This window comes from Ictidomys tridecemlineatus, chromosome 4, assembly GCF_052094955.1.
Source record: "Ictidomys tridecemlineatus isolate mIctTri1 chromosome 4, mIctTri1.hap1, whole genome shotgun sequence".
Taxonomy (NCBI): Eukaryota; Metazoa; Chordata; class Mammalia; order Rodentia; family Sciuridae; genus Ictidomys; species Ictidomys tridecemlineatus.
The window spans coordinates 56,884,812-56,909,134 of record NC_135480.1 but is presented as its reverse complement, the minus strand read 5'-3'; the positions used below and the strand labels follow the sequence as shown (position 1 = coordinate 56,909,134).

The window sequence follows — 24,323 nt, the reverse complement described above, 5'->3', positions numbered from 1 at the left end:
GTCTTAATATTTTCCATGACCTGTCATGATTAGCCTTCCCAATCATTTCCCAAATTGTTGGGTGCCTTCTCTGGTAGTCATCAAGCTAGGTGCCAGAGGCATGAAGATAAGTAAGATGCTACAACTTACCAGTTATAAGTTTCACAGCTACAGATTCAATTCTGTTCTCTGTACTTCATCAGCATTATGACCTGTTGCTCTGAGCTTTAGTCTTTTGAACAAAAGTGAAAATCATAGTCTGTTTCCTCCATCACTGAATGCTGTTTATATCTCAATTATCTCTGGAATTGGCAGTCAAACTTTGGTAGACTAGAGTTCAGGAGTGGGTAAGAAGATCCTCATTCCACTGTGGGGAAAGGGAAACCTTGGAATGGAGAAAAAGGGGCCCCCCACACTTATTTTCTACTTGGGCTTCAAGCATTGCTTTCATATCGTGAAACTGCTTTCCCTGGAGCTGCTAGCTGTGTTCTGGGCAAGGGTCTTCCCCTGCTCTTCTCAGCCCCATAGTAGATAGGCAAAAGACTGTCGTATTATCATAAATGCAGAAATGGTGATTTGGAGGTGGCTGAAAGTCCCAGGGATTTACCCTCTCTTGCTTTCCTCTCCTGAAGTTTCAAAATACGGAGCCCATGGGGAAGGTGGGTACCCTGCCTACCTGTTTGTCTACCTTTTAGTTTAGAGCTGGTCCCGACAACCCATCCTTCACAGTCCCACCCCACAAGAACCCAGCAAAAACATCTTGGTGAAGACATTTATTTAATATGGGGGGTGGGGTATTGCTGTCTCTGTCAGTATGTAAAGGGTGGTAGGGAGACAACCAGAGGGACTTCTGTCCTGGAGTAAGAGGCTGTTCTGGCCCCAGGCAGTGGGGCAGAGAGCAGACTGAGGGGTCAGGGGAGGTGTGTAAAGGGGATAAGGTGAAGCTCTGCACACATCCTTAGGACCACAGTCCAGGCCCACCCAGTCACCAAAGCAAGAACCGAATAAATAAAGTGCAACCATGGGGTTTGGGGAGGAAAGGGAAGGTATGGGCGCACCCGCGCCCACAGCCCACATTCAGTGCTGCCAGATCTGGCCCACCTCCCAGCCAGACCCTCTTGTCCAATCACCCCTTTGTCCGTCCCTCCATGAGCCAGGCAGGGCCCCTGTGCAGCTACTGGAGGTAGCGATAGGCCTTAAAGCAGTGGTTGCCAGCATCAGCCACCACCACATGGCCATCCGAGGTCAGTGCCAAGCCCTGTGGGCCATACAGTGGCTCTGCAGAAGTGTTGATATAGGACAGGAAGGAGCCAGAGCTGTCGAACACCTGGGGAAGGAGTGGAAAATGAAGGGAAAGGTAAGGTCAGACAGGTAAGAGGCTGCTTGCGGGAGGGGCACAAGGGCAAAGCAGGAAACCTCACTCTCATGCTATCCCTAGGCCTCACTCACCTGGATACGGCTGTTGCCCCAGTCTGCCACAATGATGTTCCCATTGGAGTCCACAGCTACTCCTGTGGGAGCGTTGAACTGCCCGTTGCCCTCACCATGGGAGCCAAACTTGAAGAGGAACTCTCCATCGGCACTGTATACCTGGCGGGGGAAGGGGCTAGGGACTGGAGACCTGGCCTCAGGCAGAGGGCGGGTCCGTGGAGAAGGATGGGGTGAAGCACTAGGGTTGAGGATCCCCAGATCTATAGTAGCAGCTCAGATCTTCTTCCCAGGTTTCAAATCCACATAGCCTACCACCTCTTGGATGGCTCAGCAGGTGTCCACTAAACATATCAAATTAAGCAGCACATCTTCCCTGAGAAAGCAGCTGTCAGAGTTCTCAAACTCCATGACTGGTACCACCTAATGGCATGAGTCGCTCTCAACTCTATCATATTCTCTGCTTGACAGTCAAACAGTTCACACAACCCTTGACTCTATCTCAAATCCCTCTCAAATCTGTATTATACTTTATGTACATACTTTATCATGACCCAAGTTCTCATCTGGACCACTGTGAGACTAATCTTCCTGCCCCAGAGGAGATAGGCAAAAGACTATCCTATTTTCACAGATGCAGAAATGGGGATTTGAGAGCCACAGTGATCTTTCTAAGACACATAGGATTGCATCACTCTTCTGCCTGCAATCCTTCAAGGATACTCTAGAGCTACTGAGAAGAGAGTAAGCTCCTTAACAGGGCACATGGGCCTCACCCTCACCTTGGAGCAGTGCCCTCCTCAAATTGACTCTGAAATACATCTGGTTTCTTGAACACCCCTAAGGGTGTCCATTTCCCATTCCTGGCTCCTCCTTGCTCTCTGCCTCAAACACTCTCTTCTTTCTCTACCTCTGGTTAATTCTCATTTGTGCTTTAGGTCTTCCCCAAACAGTCTCCTCTGAATCAAATACTCATCCACAGTTCCCTGCACCTCCCTATTACAGAACCTATCATATCATATTGTAATTTCCTAGTTACCATCTTCTCTTTCCTACCTGACAAACCAAGAAGATAGAGAATGTGTTTGCTGTGTTCATTACTGTAACCCCAGCTTCTAGCATAGTGTGTAGGACAAAATAGCCATGTCATAAATGCTTATTGGTTCAGTGAATTATTTCAAGAGGGAAAAAAGGAGATGAGAGAGAAAGGAGTCTTGTGAAAGAGGAAAGGACACTGGGACAGTAGTCATGGAGTGAGGGAAGACACTGACCTTCACTGAATGGTTATGGAAATCCGTTACTACAATCTCGTTCTTGTTATTCACAGCCACAAAATGGGGCCCTGAAATAGAAAATGGTTGTTAGGGCATTAAGCTCAGGTACTGAGTGGCACAAGAAAGAATATCTGGAATGACACAGTATCTAGGGCTGAGATAAACCTCTCCGGGAGGATGACATTAGGGTATGCTAAAGGGTCCAAGATAGAGGAGAATGGGTCTTTATAGAGTTAGGGTATCCAGGGGAGTTTTCTGGGACATATTGGGATAGATCTTACAGTTGTCCTCCCATACCTGCAAAGTGGCGGTCAGTAGCCCCACGGCCCCCAAAACGTCCAACCAGCTTGCCATTCGGTTGGAAGGTGAAGACACAGCAAGATTTGTTGTCAACCACAATGATATGTCCATTCCGGTCTACAGCCACTCCTTTGGGCCCCATGAGGCGGCCGGCTCCAATCTTGGTCTGGAGATAGGAGGTACCATAAGGGGCTTTATCCCGACTAATGGGGAAAGCATTCCAGGTCCTACATCAGAACAGAACCTTGGGCTGAGGATGGACCAGAGAGCAACAAGAGGCAGGATTGGACCATTTCAGGCCCTGACCAGCAAGAGGCACGAGCATGGTCAGCTGAGCTGGACACCAAGGGTACCAAGTACAGCAAGTGCGGGCCTCTCACCTTGAATTTGCCCTCAGGGGAGAAGATGCTGACCCAACGGTTGTCATAGTCTGCCACGATAATGTCTCCATTGGTGTCCACTGCCACACCTGTGGGGCGCTGCAGTTGCCCAGGTGAGCGCCCTCGGACCCCAAAACGGAACTTGAACTGGCCCTCATTGGAGAAAACCTAGAGCAGAGGAGCAAGGGAGGGAGCAGGGAGGAGGGGAAACACTGTAGGCACAGAGGGAAGAAAGCAGGATCCTGAGGGAGGAAACCCCTCATTTATTCAGTCATTCAATAAGCACTCACTGACACCATGCCAGGGATACAGAGGAATCAAATGTGACAGCACACCTCAGGGAACATGCAGCAGAGGTGTGAAGGGGATTATGAGATGAAAGGGGTTGGGAGGAATGGTGAGGAAAGACACCAAGAGAAGGGGATATTGGAGCTAATAGTCTAAAAATGATGCCAAATGATGAACCAAAATCAGCCAAAAAAAAAAAAAAAAAAGGAATAGGAAATGGAGTGAAGAGTGTGTGAAAGCACAGAGTTGAGTATGGGCACTGCTCAAGGACATGTCCTGTGCGGCTGGATTGAGGGGAACACTCTGGTGACCAAGAGGAGTTATGTTTTATCCTAGGTGTAATGAGCAGTCAATGAAAATATCTGGGTATGGAAGTGACAAGATCAAATTTACTTTTAAGAAAGAGCACTCTGGTTACAGGGCTGGAAGCTAGTCAACCAGTCAGAGACTGCTAAAGGAGTCTAAGTGAGAAATGATGAAGGCTTGGATCAAGGATATAGGCTGAAGGGAAGTAGATAGGAGGAAGACTCAACAGGACTTCATAGCAGACTGGAAAGGAGTAGGTGAAGGAGGAAAAAGTGTACAAGGATTACTCCATTCAGGCTGTAGGGCTGACAAGGTAACCCTCCTAGATAGAATGAACCTTTCAACTTTTCCTCTTTTACCTCCTCCACCTCAGCTGCCCTGCATGCTTAGGTCTCTCCATCCTAGAAGCACCTCATTTAATCCTCCTTCCCTCTTAAACTAAGCCTTCCAGCTTCTCCTTCACAGCCAAAACATTATTCACTGCATAATTCTCCTATACTCTGCTTTGTTACAGGCTCTGGGGATACAAGATGAATTAACAGAGTCAGGAAGGAGCGGCCTTTGAGAACCCAAGTTCTGAACTTTGGCCTTGCTCTTTGATCCAGACCTGCTCCCTCCTTGATGGACTGGGTTCCCCGACTCAGCCCCACCCCCATGTCTTAGATCTCTGGGGCTGTTTTAACTGGTGCCATCAATAGACATCACCTCCTCCTGAGGCAGACCTTCCAGCAAGCCTTTATCTGGCTAGCCAGCACAGCACATGGGTTCTGTACTGTTCCTCTGCATCAGGACATCACTTGACAGCATGAGAAGGGAAGTATCACAAGCTAAAGACCAGAAGTGAGGGGGACTAAAAGGTACCATCGGGTCAGTGCCTCCTACAGTCTACACAGCTCGGTAGACAGATGAGGCTTTGCAAGGCCATGTTCTTCCCATCCTATCTCATACCAGCTCTTACACTTGGAAAACTTCTACTCATCTTTGGATTCTTAGAATTTCCAGGTCACTTCTTCTGAGAACCTTTAATGACCAGCCCCTACCCTCCACAAATCAATATATACATGTAAAGTTAGGTCTCCTTGATGCATGCTTTACAGTGCTCTTTATATTCAGCTGTCACTTTGTGATTAATTACCTGTTAAATATCTGTATCCCTTTCTAAGGATTTAAGGCCCACAAAGGAAAGGAACTGCCTCTGTTTTGCTTGCTGCTGAATTTTCAGAAGAGATATAGCTTTCAGCATTGAGAGGAACTCATCAAACAAATGAAGTCCCTAGGTAAATCTTGGACCTAAACTGGATATCTCCACTCAGATGCTGTATAGCTACCACAAACTTAATGTGAGAAAGTGAACCCATCAACATATACCTGGGCCTGCTCCTGAATGACAACCATGCACCCATTCCATCAAGTACTATCATCTTCTTTCTTTTTTCTTTTTGGAACTGGAAATTGAAATCAGGGCAGTTTACCAATGAGTCACATTCCTAGTCCTTTCTATTTTTTGAGATATGGTCTCACTAAGTTGTTGAGGATCTAAGTTGCTGAGGATGGCCTCAAGCTTATAATCCTCCTGTCTCAGTCTCCTGAGCTACTGGGATTACAGGCATGCGCCATCTTGCCTGGCAAAGTCCTGCCATTCTTTTATTTATTTATTTATTTATTTATTTATTTATTAATACTGGGGAATTGAACCCGGGGTGCTTAACCACTTAGCCACATTCCCAGACATTTTTATTTTTTATTCTGAAACAGAGTCTCATTAAGTTGCTGAGGGCCTTACTAGTTGCTTCGGCTGGCTTTGACCTTGTTATCCTCCTGCCTTAGCCTCCTGTGGGAATTACAGGCATGTGCCACTGCACCCAGCTAGTCCTGCTATTCTTGATCCCTCCTTCTTCCTCAACATCTGATAACTCATCATATTTGCTTCCCTGATATGTTTAGAATCTGCTGGTGTCCTAGTTTGGTCCTTAATATTTCTCCTATGCCCTAGGAGTAGTAAGTAGATCCCTGACTTTAGTAATCTAAGTGAGAGAAACAAAATAAAATAAAACCAGACAAAAATCAAAAGAACTAAAATGATAATAGAATAAACTAATGCTTCTAGCAAACTATGAAAACTGCTATAGCAAGATGCTAAGGGAGGTCAGAGAAGGAAACTGACCAACATTCTGATTGAAGGGAAAGAGGATTTTTCATGAAGAGCTGACAAAATGTTTGGATTAAGACAATGACATAATATACACAAATTAAATTCTTCCTTCAAAATCACAGAGATTTTTCTGCTCTATCAGTGTGGTTCCAATGATGGGCTTTGCTTCACCCTAAACCACAGAAGAACCAAAAAAAAAAAAAAAAAAAATTCACAAGGATCCCAAACCTTATGAACAAAGTGAGATCTTGCACCCTATCTGGGATCCCAGTCCATACTAGTTCTGAGGACCCTAGAGTAAGAGAAGCAAAATCTCATCTTTGGCATCTGAGATATGATATTGGGGCAGAGGTGGGAATAGAAATCATATGTTTGAGGCCTTCGCTCTCAATTCTTCACCCTTAAATAAAGGACAGCCATATCTCCTCTCTATGGAATACAAAGCAACATCCATTTTTCTGTGTCTGTGACCATGTGAGCACCATTTGTTTCACACCAGGAAAGATGTGTCCCAAATCGCAACTTTTGTGCCATAAGGTGATACAAGGAATTGGAAGGTGGAAGGTCTACCCAAGTAAAGACTCAGCACCTGTCCTCCTACCACCTGCTCCCCAGCCCTACCTCACCATCCAGGGTTAGCCCAAATGCCTCCCTGTGCTGCAATGGGCTTCTCAGATCCTCTGCCCTTAAGAATAGGGTAGGAATAAAGGGAGCTGGTTAGGACTAAGAATCTGGCCACAGAAGCGTTCTTGGTACCTTTAGCCTGCTAAGTGGAAAGCAGGGGCCAGAGAGGAACTGTCACTGAAATAAAAGACTTTAGCAGAGCTGGATCAGGAAATTTAAAAGTATAGCTATTATGAGGTAGGGATCTTCAGGAAAATTTTGCTACCCAATAACATATTTCTAATAACTGAAGAACATGGTAGTTAAGAAATAATTCCCTGTGGTATAAAACCAAAATTCCACAGCATCATCTCCAAACCATTTACAATCTGACCTCAGCTACCCCCAGTTCCTAATAGTAATCTACTTGCAGCCCTGTTGGTATCCTTCCAGTTCTCTCAACAGTCCCTTCTAGCACTTTCCTACGTCCTTGCCTTTGTTTACAGCCTTCACCTGGACAATGATATTTTTAACAACAGCTAATATTAGAAGGTTCACTAGGTGTCAGATACAGTACATTACATCACTTAATATTGCCAGCAACCGTGAGAGATGCTTTTCCTAATTTTATACATGAGTTAACTACAGCTCAAAGAGGTCACATGACTTGTTAGTACGTGGCAGAGCTGGGATTCAAGCCCAGGTTTCTGGTTTCAAAGCCTGAGCTTTTAACTGTTTATTCCACTACTGACCCCTATACTGGGCTCTAGACATATTACAAGGAGTAGAGAAAAAAAGACATGTTTCCTGGTTTTAAAAAGCTCACAATGCATCAGCGACCATGTCCATTCAAGGTGGCAGATGCCTTAATCAACTCTGTGAGGTACTAAGTAGGCAGGAACAGGACCACCTGTGGGGTTGCACTAGCCGCTGGAAGGTATCCTCTTTGGTCAAGTTTGTCCCCTCCATTTAAATGTCTAGCTAACTAAATGATTTAAGAGACTCCAGGCAGGCAGTATTCCCCCTGGAGCCAGGCTGATATGTGGGAAGATAGCATGACAGGGCAGGCTACATTCTGACCACTATGACAAAAGGGAGAAAGTAAGCCTGCCAGCTGGCAGCTCAAGAGGCAGAGGGGAAGGGTAATGACCAGATTCTTGAGGTCCAGGATCTGATCTAACATGAGCCATGGCCTGGGAGGTAGTGGCTGCAAGCACAGGAAACCCTGGTGTCTGACTGAAGGTACTGGTTGCTGTAGTGGCCTGTGGAGACAGGTGAATGGTACTATATGCAGGGTTTCATCTTTCAAGAGGTGACCTGTACCCTCCATTTTTTCAAAAGGTGGTAGTTTGAGAAACCCTTTTTGGTGAGAGGTAGAGGCACTTACTAGGGTACTTACCTGGATACACTGATTGTTGCTGTCTGCTACCACAATGCGACCACTGCTAGCTGCAGACACACCTTGTAAATTAGTGAATTCACCCTTCTCTCTTCCACGACTGCCTGGGGGAGGGATGAGAGAGGAAAGGATATCATTTTGAACCTCCTCTCCTCCTTGCCCCGCCCCCTGCCTGAGCCCTCCCCATTTGGCTCTACCCTTGGCCCTCTGTACCAACACGGAAGACGAGCTCGTCCTCAATTGGGTTCTCCTTCCGTTTGCCACCTGTGCTGTACATGGAGCTGGGCCTACGCACTGCCTTCTGGCGCACATGGCTGCCTGGTCCACCAGGGGACTTGACACGGCGCTTCACGTCGTCAGGGGAAGGTGGCAGGTCCCCAGGACGCAGGGCACGCACACGGAAGGGGCTGCCACGCACTGGCTGCCCGTAGAGCAGCACTGAGAGGAGCAGCTCGCCTTCGGTGCGTGCAGTGTACACTAGCTCATAAGTGCCGTTCTTGTGGTCCACCACTGGCACAGGAAGGCGCGTGCCATCCGGGCCTGTGATCTCTGCTCGCAGCTCAGCGCTGCCTGTGCGCACCAGCCGCCCATCTTTGTCTTTGGTAGTGACAGTGAGCGAGGCGGGTTGGCCCACTAGTGCCTGGCGCAGGCCCTCGCCTGTGGCCACTGTCTCGTGTGCAGTGGCACTGGTGGTGAGCAATGCGCCCAGATTAAGCACCGATCTTCGCAGCCCATCAACCTCAAGGACCAGTTCTAGCTGTGCATTCTCATGTGGCCGTTCTGGGAAGGCCTGAGCTGCCAGAGCTGCCAGCCTCTCTCGCATGTGCTTGCGCACCAGTAACACCTCCGGGGCAGAGCCCAGACGCAGTGCCTGCTCCGCGAAGCTGCAGCTACTGCCGATGTGCTCCTGACCCTGGCGCAGTGTGTCTAACTGGGTTTGCAACACCTGAGGAGGCGAGAGGGGAGGAATGGCTGTGCAGACTGGCACCAAGGGAAACTCTGCAACTACTGATGAACTTAATAGTACCATGGCATGAAAGAAATACAAAGAGATTTATGTGGATAAGGGAGATGCCGACAGCATCTATAAGGCCATGTTAGGAGACAGAAAACAGAGGTTGGGTAAAGGGAAGGCTGCTGTGGAAGATGTGGAGGGGGAGGGCAATGGAGGCAAGTAGACATCTCACAATAGACAATGATTGGAAAGGGTAAGCAGACACACCTTCTGCTTGGCCCCACAAATATTCTCCAAGTCGCTGACCAGAGCCTGCTTGCGCTGCTGTAGCGCTTGCTCCAGGTCCTCGAAGGCTGCACTGATCTGGGCCAGGGCTTCTGCCTTGCGCTCTTGCAACTGCTGGCTGATGCCCCCGACTAAGGCAATAGCTGTAGACAACTGGGGCAAGCTGGGGAATGGAAACATCTCATAAAACAGACCATCCCTTTTCCCTGAGGACCCTAACTGCTACCCTCTGGGAGATCCTTAATTGATACCTTCTTGAGACTTCTATTTCTGCCCTCCCAGACCCTTTCTCTCCCCTCCCCAGGACACCTACCCTGCCACTATTGAGATACCATCACCACAGCCTCACCAGCCTTGGGCCCTACCCAGTGCCTACCGGCCACGCACAGCCTCAAGCTGGTGCTGCAGGGCTGCCTTGTGCTGCTCCACCACGTCCCGCAGCAGCACTGTGCCATGCTCCCGATGCTCTCCTGCGCGGCACTCTCCGCACATGGCTGTCTCACAGGCCTCACAGTAAAATTCCATCGTCTGGCGGTACAAGGACTCTGGTGAGGCAACAGCCAAACTCTACAACTCTTTTGCCCTCTCCCCTTCCCATATGCCCTCCATGCCCCTCACCTTCCAAGTGCACACCCTACCTGGACACTCATCTAGAGAAACACCTCTCACCCACAGTCACTTGGCTCCCTGCCATTGCCTTTCCTCCTCCTCCCACCCCAAGTCCTGGCCTCACTGGGCCTCGCTTGGGCCCACCTTGCCTTCATGGTTGGGGCAGGAGAGAGGGCGGCCAGCCACAGCGCTGAGGGGGTGGGGGTCCTCGGGGTCGTGGGCCCCATCGGGTGCTTGCTGCATGGCCTCCATGAGGCTGCTGATGAAGAAATTGTTCTGCAGTGCTGAGACACCCTGCTCGGGGAGGATGGACGTCTGCCGACACACCGGGCAGGAAAGCGTCAGGCTCTGGGCAGGGATGTAGTTCTGGAGACATCTGGCCAGGAAGAAGGGGCAGTTAAAGGAAGGGGGTGGGGCAGCCTCTACTTCCTCCCCCCATAGGTTTGAACCCCTCTCCTTACAGGTGTGCCATAATTACACTTCATTTTGAAACCTCTGTGATTGACACACATATACTTCATCTGCCAGCAGGTATAAAAGGCCTTTCATGACTGAATTGAAATATATCCCTGGGTGCTCTCAGAATAGCAGACATAGCTGCATTCCTCACAGTATGCACAAACACAGTTTTACCTTTCACAGGTGTTTATAAAACCTCAAGAAAATGTACAACTAGCCTCCCCACCCTCCTTTAACTCATTAAACATTTACCGGCTTCCCACTCTTGCCTAATTTGAGCCAAGCTCTGGGGATAAAAAGCTAAAGCACAGTGCTTGCCCTTAAAATAATTCTAGGCTTCAGAGAAAAACAAAATCACGGAAATACAGAATTTAAAGCATTTAATAGTGTAATGATTAAGGGCATGAGTCCTGGAGCTAGGCTGCCTGGGTTTAACTCTTAGGTCAATGACTGATTATATAGTGTGACCCCTGACAAGTTACTTAACTTTTATGAGCCAAGGACTCTTCCTTTGTAGAATGGAGACAGTGAAGACTTCACAGGGTCTGTCAGAGGAGTAAATGTAAAGGACTTGCTTACATTTAAAGAGGACTAAATGTAAAATGCCTGACTTACCAAAGTGCTACATAAGGTAGGCTACTATTATTATTTATCATTAATACAAGGAACATAGTAGATGTAGTCATGAGGAAATATATCTGGCTTAGGCGAATGGAGAAGATGGCCCAGGAAAGGCTATAGAGGAAGTAATGTAACCAAAATCTTCATGGATAAATAATTATTAGCCAGAGCAGAGAAAGATACAAGAAGAGGAGGAAGGGTGGTCCAGATATAGAAGAAATCAAGAATCAGCACAGTCTATGGGGATCTAGAAGCAGTTTGAACTGACTGGAGACAAAGTTCAATCCAAGGAATGTTAAGAGAAGTCAAGGAACGTGATGTTAATTCCAGTAGCAAGAGGGAGCTACAAGAACATGGGATAGTCAGGTTTGCACTTTTAAAAACTCCTTGGCATCAACCTGCATAAAGGGTAAATCTGAAGGGAAGGAGACATCTTCTAGTTATCATTTATTAATAAGTACATGTATATCAGGTGCTATACTTTTCACTTTATGTTAACAGGCTCAGAAAGGGCAAGTGCTCCAAGGTAACAAAACTAGTGAGCTCTGGAGCCTGGATTTAAATGCAAAGCAAAGAAAAGCATGTACTTAAGCAGTATACTCTTACAGTAGTCTAGGAAAGAGGTGAGGGAGAACTGGATTTAGGCAGTGGCAACACTGTTTGGGACTATGAGGTGGGAACAAATTTGAGAAGTATTTAAGTTTAACAAGTGAAAAGTGTTGATTGTTATGTGAAATGAGATGAATGTTGGCTGGATCCTGGGTTCTTAGCTTAGGTACCTGAGTGGATAGTAGTGATATTCAAGAGGATGAGAAACAGAGAGGAGTAACTTATAGGAAGTTAGGCATTTTCCAGTTTGGCTTAGTGAAACAGTGGAATATCCAGGTAGAGGGTACCAGTAGACAGTTGGAGAAGACAGGTTAGAAATAGAAATGGGGCTGCCATCAATATTTAGATGGCCTTTATATTCAAGGAACAGGATGAAATCAGTCAAGAAGGGATAAATAGTGATAGGAGAGAGGGACGGATCATTCAGCATATATGGAACAAGGAGGGCAAAAAGGCCAGAGGTGCAGCAGTGTTAGGGCAACAAGATGAGTCCAAACAGGAATGAATATTAACCAGGGTGGAATGCAGCTGAGGAATCCGAAAGGGTGAGGACTGAAATGCCCACTGAACGTGACAAATGTGAGGGTACTTTTCTTCATGAGAGGAAAACAAAAAGAGTAAAGGAGTTGTAAGAGAAGAAAAGCTTGACTGATAAAAGTTGAAGAGTAAAGGGGAGGTCAGGCAATTGAATGGGAATGGGATTGAGGGACTGGATGGCACTGGAGGGGGGAAAGAGGACAGAGAATTTTTCTATGTTTGTGCTGGGAGTTTTGAGCATGTTTATAATTTAAGAAGGAGCCAGTAGAAAGGGAGAGATGGAAGGAATTAGCAAACCAACAGTACAAAGTCTTGGGGATGGAGGGAATGGCTTGGGTTGTCCTGAAAGGGAGGAGTGGACACCATCCTCTGATGGAAGGAAGCGGAAAAGGAGAAGTGGATATAGAGGAGCACAGGGGCAAAGTCCCAGAGATCCTGCCTAACTTGCCTCAGGCAAGATCAGCAGCAGTAAGGGCACAAGAGAGGAAGGAGGGAGGAGTCAGAGACTGTGGTGGCTGGGATTAGTCACTGCCCTGGGGGCAGGGGGTACATGATACTTACTAGAAACAGACCTCAGGACTGCAAGCAGCTGTATTTGAAGACTGCAAATTTGTGGAGGGAAGATCTGTATTACCCAAACTCTCCATATCCTTAACCTCTTCTCTTAATGTTCTCTATACCTTTTCCACTAATGAAATAAAATTTAACACATACTACGTGCCAGGCACAATTTTAAATGCTTCACAAATATTAGCTTATTTAATCGTGACCTACTTTTCCCTGAAGTCTTCTCAAGTAGAGGGTGGTTTTTGTCTCATGCTCCACATTCCGTAGGGCCAGAGGTAGGGTGGAGCCCCCCTCTTCCCAACTGGAACATTCTATTTGTCTTCAGCTCTTTTGAAACTCATGCCTCTGTCTGTACCACCCCTCTCTGTCACTGTCTCCACTGACCTAATAGTCGCTCCCCGCATTGCTGAAGTCTTTTTCCTGACTCACTCTCTTCTATTACATCCTGTCTCCCTCACATTCTGCCATCATTGTCGGTGCCTCTGATAGACACAAAATGACCTGTTATCATTGTGATTTCTTGATTCCCTAATCTCCTCACCCCAATGATCTTTTCTTCCATTTCACCCCAGCTGTCTATCCATGCTCCCACCACCAACCATAACTTATCAACTGCCACAGCGCCAACTCTGAAACCTCTTCTCCCAGCTCACTGATTCTAGCACTACTCCTGCAAAATACCTTCTAAATTACCAATTCCTCCTTCCTATCTGTTGCGTGTACCTGACTTCAATAACCATCAGTTTCCTAACTGGTTTCATTTCCACTCTTCTTTACTCCATTTTCCATACAACCAAAGCGAGCTTTAAAAAAATATTTTAAAAAATTAAGCTAATTTATTAAAAAAACAATCTATCTCTATATTTATTTATTTAGCAGTGCTAGGGATTTAAAAAAAAAACTTTAAAAAAATTTTTATTTTGAGTCAGGGTCTCACTAAGTTGTCTAGGCAAGTCTTTAATGATCCTCCGGCTTTAGCCCCCACAAGTTGCTAGGATCACAGGCATGCACCACTACACCTGCCACCCCCCCCAAAAAAAATCTCATTTATATCACATTACTTTGTGAAAAAAAAAAAAATAGAAAGGACCTCCATACTTTCCCTCTCTGCTTAGAATAAAATCCAAATACTCTCCTAAAACCTGCAAGGGCCCCCATGAATTGCCATGACTGATTTCATCTCCTCCCAGTTTCTTCCTTCCTCAGTTATACATACTAGCTTCTTTTTTGGTCTCTGAATATGCTCTGATGACTTCTTTAAAGTCTCTACCCAGATTTTCTGTTGCCTACAATAATCTACATGTCTACCTGTTCTCATCCTCAGAACTCAAGTCAAATGTAACCTTCTCATAGCTATCCCTGGTGACCACATAGAATATCCTCCAGCTCATCACTTACAGTTTGTTTACTACAAAATACTTAGTAGAAGCTGTAAGTCTTTTGATTATTCACTTATTTACTACCCAATGACTACTAGAACGTAAGCTCTTTGAGAGCAAGGACCAAAGGATAAATGAGTGGGTTCTAGTGAAGAATGAAGGCTCTACAGTCAAATCTGGATTCAGATCTCAGCTATTTACTTAATGACCCCAAATCTTAGTTCCCTCCTCTCTAAAATGGGGGTAATAAAGTATCTATTGTGAGGATTAAATAAATCAATACATGTAAATCACTTAGAAAGTCCCTGGCAAGCCAGGCACAGTGGCACATGCCTGTAATCCCAGCAGCTTGGGAGGCTGAGACAGGAGGATCGGGAGTTCAAAGCTAGTCTCAGCAAAGGTGAGGTGATAAGCAACTCAGTGAGACCCTGTCTTTACATAAAATACAAAATAGAGCTGGAGATGTGTCTCAGTGGCCAAGTGTTCAATCTCCTGATACCAAAAAAAAAAAAAAAAAAAAATCAGTGAAAGTCCCTGACAAACAGCAATCAATACATTGTAGCTATTGTTATTATCATTATTATAATTTCCTAGGCACCTATTTTCTTCAGGAGTACTCAGTGATCTGGGTACAGGAGAAAGTGCAGAGATGTCCAATTACAGCTCTGATCCAGCACTGAGCTGTTATGGATTTAGCAAATGCCCAAGTTATGAGGGAACTATGTAGGTGCTAGTCAGATGATCATCCATAGGATCTAGGATGGGCAGGAAAGACAAGAAGGTCAGGGAAGAGTCAGTGACTGGGAGAAAAGGGAGCAGTTGAGGAGGCTAGACTTTTTTAGGGAGTCAAAGATAGCATAGTGGCAGTGGGGTAATAAAAGACACAAGTAGAATACTAAAGTTTATGACCACAAAATTGGTATTATTCCAGGTCATGACCAAACTGAGACCACTGCTGGGAGAGAGTATCATTGAGACGGAGTAAAGAAGAAACAATGAAGAACTAAGAAGCATAAGTGGTTAATGAAGTCACCACGTTGATAGAAGAACTTGTGAGTGGTAAGGCTGAGACCATTTCCTATTGAGTGAGGGGAAAGGCAATGGAGCTAGAATTTCAAAAGAGCAGATCTGGAAGGGAAGCAATGTCTTGGGCAGAGCCAAGTTTCAGTGAAGGTAGAACAGAGGGAAGGTTTGGATGAAGGTGATGGTGAGAAGAACCCAGGGACCATGACATCCAAGAAAAACTCATGAGGAGTGAGAGCCAAAGAGAGAATATGGTCAAAATACAGATGTGATCATGCATAAAACCTTACAAAGGCTTTCTGTGGCTTTCAAGGAAAGGTACACATTCTCTAACAGATATACCAAGCACACATGGTCTGGCCTCCAGTTCCTTCTCTAGCTTCGTCCCAGGCATCCTCAATCACACTTGCTCTGCTTCAGCAGAGCTGGAGAGAGTGGCTTCTTTCATGTCCTCTTTCCTGCCTAGAATGCTCTTCCAACTTCCTTTACCTAGTTAACTAACACCTATTCATCCTCAGAATCGCACCTTAGGGAAGCTTCCCTGATTCTCTGGACTATAACAGATCCTATCTGCCAAGTTCTCATAGCTGACACTTTATCTGCAGCACTAATTAAGGGTGCAATATTATATTTATCCATAATCTGGATATATAACTATTTGATTACTATTTCCTTCACTATTCTATGGTCTTTTGTTTTTAGGGGTTTGTTTTGTTTTGTTTTGTTTGTGGTACTGGGGATGGAACGCTCTACATAGAGCTACATCCTCAGCTCTTTTTGTTTGTATTTTGAGAAGGGGTCTCATTAAGTTGCTCAGGCTAGCCTCAAACTCCAGATCCTCCTATCTTAGCCTCCCAAGTTGCTGGGATTACAGGTATGTGCCACCATGCCCATCTACTATAATTCAGGCTCCTAAAGAGAAAAGATCATATCTGTTTTTGCTCATCACCATATACTCAATGTCTGGGACAGGGTCTGATATGTACTAGTTGCTGAATAAATAAATATTCAATGAATGAATGATGATTAGAAGTCTAGAGGCTGGGAATAATTGCCTTTCAATCAATGCTTGAGTATGACAATGAGGATGGGCAGGAAAGGACAGGCTTGGCTTCAATAATCCTCCTACTGGTCACAAAATCCACAGTGCCAGAGCCGACTGAGAAACTCAGCACTGTCTGATTTTTCTGTGATATTGAAAGCTGCCTTGGGATCTGGGAAGGAGCAAAAAAAAAAAAAAAAACATTTTCTGGGAAGGAACCCTGGCCTAGTATTAGCAGATTTTGGAACTCACAGGTTCTTACATCCAAACCTTTTTCTCCAGCAGGTTGGGGATCACCTGCTTCCCCTCCCATGAGTGAATGTTTCCCTCACCAGTATACAACCCCTCACCTCTCACAGAAGGTATGCAGGCAAGGCAGAACTTTGGGGCACCGGTACCGATCCAGGCAGATGCTGCACACCAGGAACTGCTTGTCCATTGGCTGCACTTCTGGGCCAGGGCTGTCCTCCCTCTTTGCCATGGTGACTACAGATGGCTCCTGTCACTTACAACAGCCTGTGTACAGAGAGATGGTCAGCAGTAGAGAGGCCAGCACTCCCTCTTTCCATCTGATCCCCACCATTCAAATCCCCTGCAGAGAAATTCACCCCTCTCTTCCCTGACAGAAACAGGACAGGGAAGTGACTAGGAGCAGGTAAAGTGGATGTGATGAATGACCCCTGAGCATGGTGATCTGTTTCACAGCAGACTTGGGTTAACCTGGCTCAGTCTCTTGCTTACCATCTGTGCGACTTTGAACAAGCCTTCTTTAAGCCTCAGTTTCCTAATATGCAATTGAGCAAATAATAATTCCCTACCACAAATGGTTGTTTTCAGAATCTGAAATAGTACACATCAAGTGCATGATACAGGGATGTCCATCTTCATTAACATACCCACTTTTCATCTCTTCTGCCTCTCCCAAACCCTCCTCTAAGAGCCTTCCAAACTGGGCATGGTGGCACATCCCTAGAATCCCAGCTACTCTGGAGGTTGAGGTAGCAGGATCACAAATTTGAGGCCAGCCTGAGCAAATTAGTGAGGTCCTATCTTGAAATAAAAAACAAAAAGCACTGGGTGTGTAGCTCAGTGGTAGAGAGCTTACCTAACAGGAGAGGGGCCAAGTTTCATGCCTAGTACCACACAAAAAAAAGGAGCGGGGCAATTAACAAAGTAACAAGTAAATACAAAATTATACAACATAACAAAGTAACAAGTAAATATAAAATTACACAAGGTGTCACATCAGTGTTGGAGGAGTACTATAAAAACCAAGAGGATATGATGTAAAAGAACACTTCTGACTGGAGATCAAGGAAGGGCTCTCCAAGCAGTGAACCTAAGCAAATCTGAAGATGAGAGAAAACTGGTAGGGATGAGGGTGGGAAACAAGGAATTAGGGAGAAAATCATTCTAGATTGAAGAAAAAGCATATGAAGATTCTCAGGCAGAAAGCTCATTGAGAACTGAATGAACCATGTGGTTAAGAGGTGGATTTGAGAAATAGATTTGAGATGAGATTATAAAAAGGCTGCACCTATAAAGGATTTATAGGCCAGGTTAAGAATATGATTTTATCCTAAAGTGGGGAAGGAGGTGATGTAATTTACAAATAAATAAAAATAAATTAGAAAGTTATTCTGGGCCGGATGTAGTGGCTCATGTCTGTAAGCCCAGGAGCTCAAGAGGCTGAGGCAGAAGGATTTCCTTCAAAGCCAACCTCAGCAAAAGTGAGGTGCTAAGCAGCTCAGTGAGGCCTTATCTCTAAATACAATACAAAATAGGGTTGGGGATGTGGCTCAGTGGTCAAGTGCCCCTGAATTCAATACTGTATTACCACCCCCCAAAAAGAAAGTTATTCTGGTAACTATTAGAATTGAAAAGAGAAAGAAGCAAGGGTGGAATCAGGGAGACCAATTAGGAAGCTACCCCAGTCTTCAGGTAAGATGATGTTGGATATTAGCAGAGCTACAGGCAGAAAGGTAGACTGATAAGAGAAACAGTCATGGAGTAGAATCAAAAGGATATCGTGATGAATTGGACATACAAAGAAAAAAGGAATGTCAATAATGACTTCCAGATTTCTCACTTGAGCAAATGGTGGGCCTTTAACAGACAGCAGAAGCTAAGAAGAAGTTGTGTGGGGCATTTTGTTCCAGGCATGCTGTTTAAGGTATCTCTGTGATGTTCAGATACAGCTGTCAAGTAAGGAACAGAACATAGGAGTTCAAAAGAGAAGTCTGGGCTGGTTATCTATTTGGAATCATTGGCATATTGATGGCACTTAAAGCAATGAGAATGGATGAGGCTGTCTTGGGATATAGAGTGGAGTAAGAAAAAGGCTGCACCCAAAGATGCAGAGCTAGCAAAGGCAAGTAAGGTGGAATGGGAGGAGATTCAAGAGAGGGTAGAACCAAAGAGATCTGGGGAGACAGCTTCAAGAAAAAGATGGGGTTGCTGGGCATAGTGATGCATGTCTGCAATCCTAGCTACTAAGAAAGCAGAGGCAGGAGGACCACAAGTTCAAGGTCAGCCTGGCCAATTTAGCAAGACCTTATCTCAAAATAAAAAGTAAAAAGGGCTGGAAAGGGTTAGGTATGTGGTAGAGCACCCCTGAGTTGAATTCCCAATTCTGTTAAAAACAAACAAACAAACAAACAAACAAACAGAAAAAACAGTGTGGGAGGGGAGATAGGTCTGGCATAAGGACTGAGAAGTGTTTACCAGATTTGGTTGTGGAGGGAGTGGTAAGGGCAGAAGCCAGGACAGAGTGATTGAAGAATGCATGGGAGGTGAAGTTAACATACATAGCAGATGTAGACAATTCATGACAGAAATCTGGCCATGAAGGAAGGCAGAAAAATAGCCACACTATTTCAAAACAGGTTGTGACTAGGACCAGGTCACCAATGCTTTCCCCATTTAGATGTATCATGGGTCTCTCTAAAGACAGAGAATGAACAACGAATGAATGCATGCAAGGGGCCAGTTCAGAGCCTTCTTCAAGTGTGGGAGGGAGAGGAGAAGGACTGAGCTGTACATGCCTTATGTTTGTGTGAGAGTAGGTACGGACAGGTTTATAAGGTCATGTCTGAGAAAATCCTCTCCTGACATGGGCACTGGGTTCCTGAGTTTCTCTCCAGATGTGACAGGTTCCGAATCTGGACACTTAACATAGCAAAAGGGAAGGCAGAGTAAGGGGTGGCAGATTGAAAGGGGAGCTGCTGGAAGCTAACAGAAGCTCTAGTCTGGAGAAAGGAGGAAGAGTAGGAGTGGTCTGCAGAGCCCGGCTGGGGCAGCTGAATGTCAGACTCCACCTCTCTCCAAGCCCCAAGGGCTCTCCAAGGCTGTCACATAGGGGCGGGGACTGGGCTATAGCCAAGACCAATAGCTCCTCCCTCCCTTCCCCTTCCTGCTTCAGTTCCCCACCCAGACTTACTGATGAGGCCATACCCCAGTCTGAATCTAAGATTCTCTTCCTTTCCTGGGCTCCTAGACCTACCTCTCCCATCCCACTGTACTCTAGAGATCAGTCCCCCAACAGGCAGTGGTTCAAGCGGGCAATTTATCATAACAGACACTTAAGAGAGTCTTAGAGCTTGGATTTTACCCTCCTTCCTTGAGCTGCTTTCTGCCACCCCTACATCCTTAATCCCACCCATCCTTTATTGCTCAGTTCTAAAGGCATCTCATTCCCTTATTCAGCATTCACTCAATACCTCTGCTGGGGATACAAAGATAAATTGTCACAACTCAGCTTCATGGATTCCACAATCTAATAAACAGATCACTGCAATGTGAGGATCACATGGGCAAACAGATTGTTCTAGGAACTCACAAAAAAATTACCTAACTCAGATCCGGAGCAGGGGTGGGTCCAGAGATTGCAGGTCAAGGGAGTCTGAAAGAAAGTGACATTCTACTTGAGAACTACAAGATGAGTAAGTTACAGAGAACATGGTGCCTTCTGCCTCAGGAGGCTGCATCAGTCACAAGAGAAGGCTAAGAAATGAGAGGCAGAGGTAAGTAGGATCTACATCACACAATGCTTCCGTGGCCCTATTAAGGAGTTTAGACTTTATCCTTCCCTGCTGAGGTATTTAGGTTTTATCCAAAGAACAAAGAAAAAGTTTGGTGGTAGCTGGGGGAAGGAAGTTTAAGCATAGAGGTCATCAAAGTATATTTTTTACTGCTATGGGGAAAATAGCTTAGAGGGTCAAGAGTGGAAAGTTAAGACTGCCTTGATTAGGGTAACAGGAGAGAGTCAGTTGAAATGGATTTCATAAGAAAGAATTCACTGAACTTGGTAATTTGTTGGTTGGTTTTTTGTTGTTATTGCTATTGTTGCTATACTGAGGATTAAACCCAGGGATGCTTTACCACTGAGCTATATCCCCCAGCCCTTTTTATTTTGAGACAATGTCTCACTAAGTTGCCCAAACTGGCTTTGAACTTGTAATTCTCCTGTCTCCGCCTACCAAGCAGCTGGAATTATAGATGTGCACCACCAGGCCTGGCAACTGGTTAGTTTTATATGAAAATCTAGGGGGGGAAAAGGAATTTTAATGATTCCTAGTTTTCTAGCTTGGAAACTGGAAGAAGATTAATTTGCACGAGAGGGTGATGAGTTCAGTGTTTAATACAATGAATCCAAGGAATGCCAATATTTAATACAGGCCCAGGAAGCAAAGTCTGCAAAGAAGATTGAGAAGTATAGCCACAGGAGAAGGAAAAGCAGAAAAGACAAATGTGAAGGCCAAAAGAGAAAACAGCTTCACAAACAAGGGAGTGATCTTCATTATGAAATACCACAGCGAGGGCCCATGATTTTAAGTTCAAAAGAAGCAGACATTAACCTCAAAGAGTGTAGTTTCTGGGAGCTGGAGAAGAGGAAGTCAGATCAAGGGAGTAAAGCAAGAACTTGATTTTGAACAAATGAAGACATCTAGTGCTGTCTCTACTAGATACTTGATATCTACAAAAAATGTTTGTAGGCTCTTCAGTTTCTCCAAATTCCCAAACAGCATCAAATTTTCCCTACTACTTCTTCCTACAATCTCATAAGATTCCAGTTATACATGACTTACACAGTGATGGGTGGAGGTACCCAAGGCACTGTTGAAAAGTGTATTTAAGAGGTCAGCTAGGCTCTCTTGCTAAAAATGACTCACTCCCACTTACTAGCCTCCATGTGTATTTGATCATTTGAGACCTAAGGAAAACCACAAATGACTGCAGGATATAGCTTTGGTGCTTTCTCTGGAACAAAAGAAACCTTGGATGAAGTAAAGTTCTCAAATCCAGGGAATCCTTTCAATAAAGACTGGTAGATAAGGAAAGAGACGAAATTCACAGTAGCAATCTCAGCACTACTCTCTTAGTAGTGGAATGAATCCTCTAATCAAACTTCTCTGGGTCAGGCCCTTTGAGTGGGGACTGGAGGCATAAAACTGAATCAAATGTGCTTCCTATCTTTCACAAGTGTTCAGACTACTGTGGGAAATAGACATAAATCAACTACAATATGATAAGTACTGTGACACTGTCATTTCCAAACTTCTGTGGCAGAAAGAATTTAACTTGGTAGAGCATATAAAAGGTTTCCAGAGGAAGGGATATTTGGGCTGGGTCTTGAGGGACAAGTAGGAGATTGATAGGTACATTGGAAAACCAGTGAGTAAAGAAAGAGAAACAAAAAATTAACAAACACAGACTAGTTGGGCAAGAGAGCAAGACTTAACTGCATCTTGGACATTTCTACCGGGAAAATGCACAGGGCTATTCCAATTCATTTTCCCCTGACATACTCTGCTTGCTGTGTTTCTCATTTCCATAGAAGGCACCAACATTTGCCCAACCACATCAGCCAGAACCCTGGTAATCTCTATTCTGACTTTTCTTTCACCTTTCAGATACAAGCTATGACTATATCCTTGATGCTGCCTCTAAAATGTATCTAGATTTAAAAAGTCAGGAGACCTAGGATTTAGCCCTCACTGTCACTCCACTAATACAAGGTAAGTTCTTCCCCATCCACTTACTTGTAAATTGGGAGGGAGGTGGTCTTTTTGTTTTCAAAATCTGAGAATCCTAAGGCTCTGTTTCAAGCCAAAGGTCTCTACAAATTTTAATACATGTCCATGATAAAATCTTGGTTTATACTACCTTGATTATTTGATTTTTTAGTTTCTCCCATAGGTTAGGTGTGTTAAAGGATGACCCTCCTTACAAAATAAATGTTTGCTGAGTTTCAGTCACCCATGACATTCCTTCTCAGCACCTTCACCAGCCATACAACTTTTCTGTTTTTCTGAAGGCAAGCTATCCTATCTCAACTATGATCCCCTTTCCTCAAGTTCTTTTCTCAGCAAGAATGCCATTGTCCCCTAGGTGGCTGAAGCAGTACCTGGCACATAGAGGATATTCAATATACGTTGATGACAGAAGAGCCATGTTTAAATCTCTGCAGTTCCCTTTCAACAGAAAGGCAAAAACCTAAGGCAATAACAAGATAGTGAATGAAGTTCTAGGAGAGAGAGCTCCACTTAACATAAGAAAGATTTCCCACAGCAGAGGGTAGTAAGTGCTCTGTCACTGGAGGTATGCAAGCCAAGATAGGCAGGGCACCTGTCTGGCCTGCAGCTCTGATTCCAATTCTGCAGCAAACCAGAGCCCTGATTACAGGATGAATGGGCACTTGTGAGATAGACAGACTGGCACGGAGAGACCTGTGAAGAAGACCTCTGTACCTGCTCTAACATCTCAGATGTATTTCCCTGGTGGGGCCAATCCTGGATTTCTGCAGTGCACGTCAGACCCCCACATCAGAAACATGCTCAGGGCCTGCCTTTAGTTTGACTGATCTCCCTGGGGTGCAGCCTGCCCTTCCAACCTGCAATCATCTGTCCCTGCAGGTTTGCAGTCCAGTATTTTAAGCCAAGTCCAGTAAGGAGGAGGTCAGAACCAGGGAGGGGCCAAGGGCCCTCCAAACGGAGCCCATACTGCAAAGGAGCCAGCAGGGTCCTTTCCTACAAGAAACAGGCTCCTTGCGAAGCTTCTTGTCCAGCAAGCAGTGCCAGAGGAGAAAGGGATGTCCTCCATCCTGGCTAGTGGGCCTCTGAGTGCCCAAGGAGGATGGACGTGGGGGAGATGAGGGGTGGAGGTGCCTGCACCATGGAGAAAGGAAACCTTTGGACAAGCTGAACGATAAGATTCCAGAGTCCCACTCAGCAACCCCACCCACCCTCAACCACCCTCGGCCGCAGCATTCGCCACCCTCCGCCAACACACACAAGCTCCCAAACCCCTCGCTCCTAAAAGGCACCATCACCCATCCACCCGCGCTAACCCGCCTCGCCCGCACCCCCCTTCGCCCCGCAAACATGGACCTCACGTGAGCAGTCATAGCCCGAAGAATCCCCCCGCTGCTCTCTTGGTCATGGACACGCCTCACGTGGACGCAGACAGGAACAGCTTTTGAAAAGCATCTGCGCCCCCACCCACAGACGCTCGGACAGACACGGTCGCTCAGACCCTGACCCACACCCAGGCACATCGGGATACCCAACGCACCCTTGGGGCCCCCAGTCGCACTCACGGTGTTGGAGCAGGATGAGAGGGCAAGGCCCGGACTGAGGCCACTCGGAGGGGCCCGCGGCGCTGCCCCCGCTGCCAGCGCCCGTCCGCCCGGCCCTGCCCGCGGCGCCGCCCCACGTCCCGCGCCTCCGCCTGTCCCCGCGCCGGCGCCGCCGCCGGACCAGCCGCACAGGCCGGAGGGAGGGGCTGGGGCGGGGCTGCAGACCGGCCGGGGGAGGGGGCGACTCCAGTTCCGAAGACCCACCCACGCCCCTCCCGACGCCACGGAGGCCCCGCCCACACCCTGCCCGTCTGCCCCCAACCCGCCCGCACCGCCTCCCTAACGCTCCTGCGGCTCTAGCCAGCTCTGCCTTCAGAGGTGCGGCTGGGGAGCCGGCAAGCCGGATCTTGGATCTCATATCCCGGATCTCCGCCACCTGCCTCCCGCTCCCGAAGGCTCCGGGAAGGGCGGTGTGGTCGATCTCAGGTACTGGGATGAGGCTCCTTCAGGAAAAAGCTGCTGGATTAGCAGGGATTTCGAACTCTGGGAACC

The 24,323-nt window shown here is 46.2% G+C and overlaps 1 protein-coding gene across 6 annotated transcripts; it reads right to left on the bottom strand.

The window, feature by feature from the left end:
* Positions 1 to 739: 739 nt before the first annotated feature.
* Trim3 (tripartite motif containing 3) lies at positions 740 to 23,951 on the bottom strand. 6 transcript variants are annotated; one of them, XM_021720724.3, is made up of 13 exons: positions 23,793 to 23,937; positions 20,045 to 20,096; positions 16,546 to 16,711; positions 10,103 to 10,334; positions 9,726 to 9,877; positions 9,332 to 9,512; positions 8,323 to 9,055; positions 8,110 to 8,213; positions 3,362 to 3,529; positions 2,979 to 3,147; positions 2,679 to 2,749; positions 1,429 to 1,569; positions 740 to 1,306 (listed from the first exon to the last, which is right to left on the bottom strand). In XM_021720724.3, exons 3-13 carry the CDS (start codon positions 16,674 to 16,676, stop codon positions 1,154 to 1,156), a joined length of 2,235 nt encoding a protein of 744 aa, XP_021576399.1. In that variant the 5' UTR covers positions 16,677 to 16,711; positions 20,045 to 20,096; positions 23,793 to 23,937; the 3' UTR covers positions 740 to 1,153. The 6 variants fall into 6 exon arrangements, 5 of the variants coding, with proteins under 5 accessions (XP_021576399.1, XP_005341162.1, XP_077902696.1 ...); XM_005341105.5 differs by lacking the exon at positions 20,045 to 20,096 and having other exon boundaries at positions 23,793 to 23,950; XM_078046570.1 differs by lacking the exon at positions 20,045 to 20,096 and having other exon boundaries at positions 23,768 to 23,932.
* Positions 23,952 to 24,323: the final 372 nt, after the last annotated feature.

Bases quoted from the DNA above. Each gene is read 5' to 3' on its own strand.
- Trim3 (XM_005341105.5), bottom strand. From the start codon at position 16,676: ATGGCAAAGAGGGAGGACAGCCCTGGCCCAGAAGTGCAGCCAATGGAC. The intron at 10,335-16,545 runs GTGAGGGGTTGT...CTTCCTGGCCAG, and splicing joins CTGCATACCTTCTGTGAGAG to ATGTCTCCAGAACTACATCC. The intron at 9,056-9,331 runs GTGTGTCTGCTT...TCGCCTCCTCAG, and splicing joins TTTGTGGGGCCAAGCAGAAG to GTGTTGCAAACCCAGTTAGA.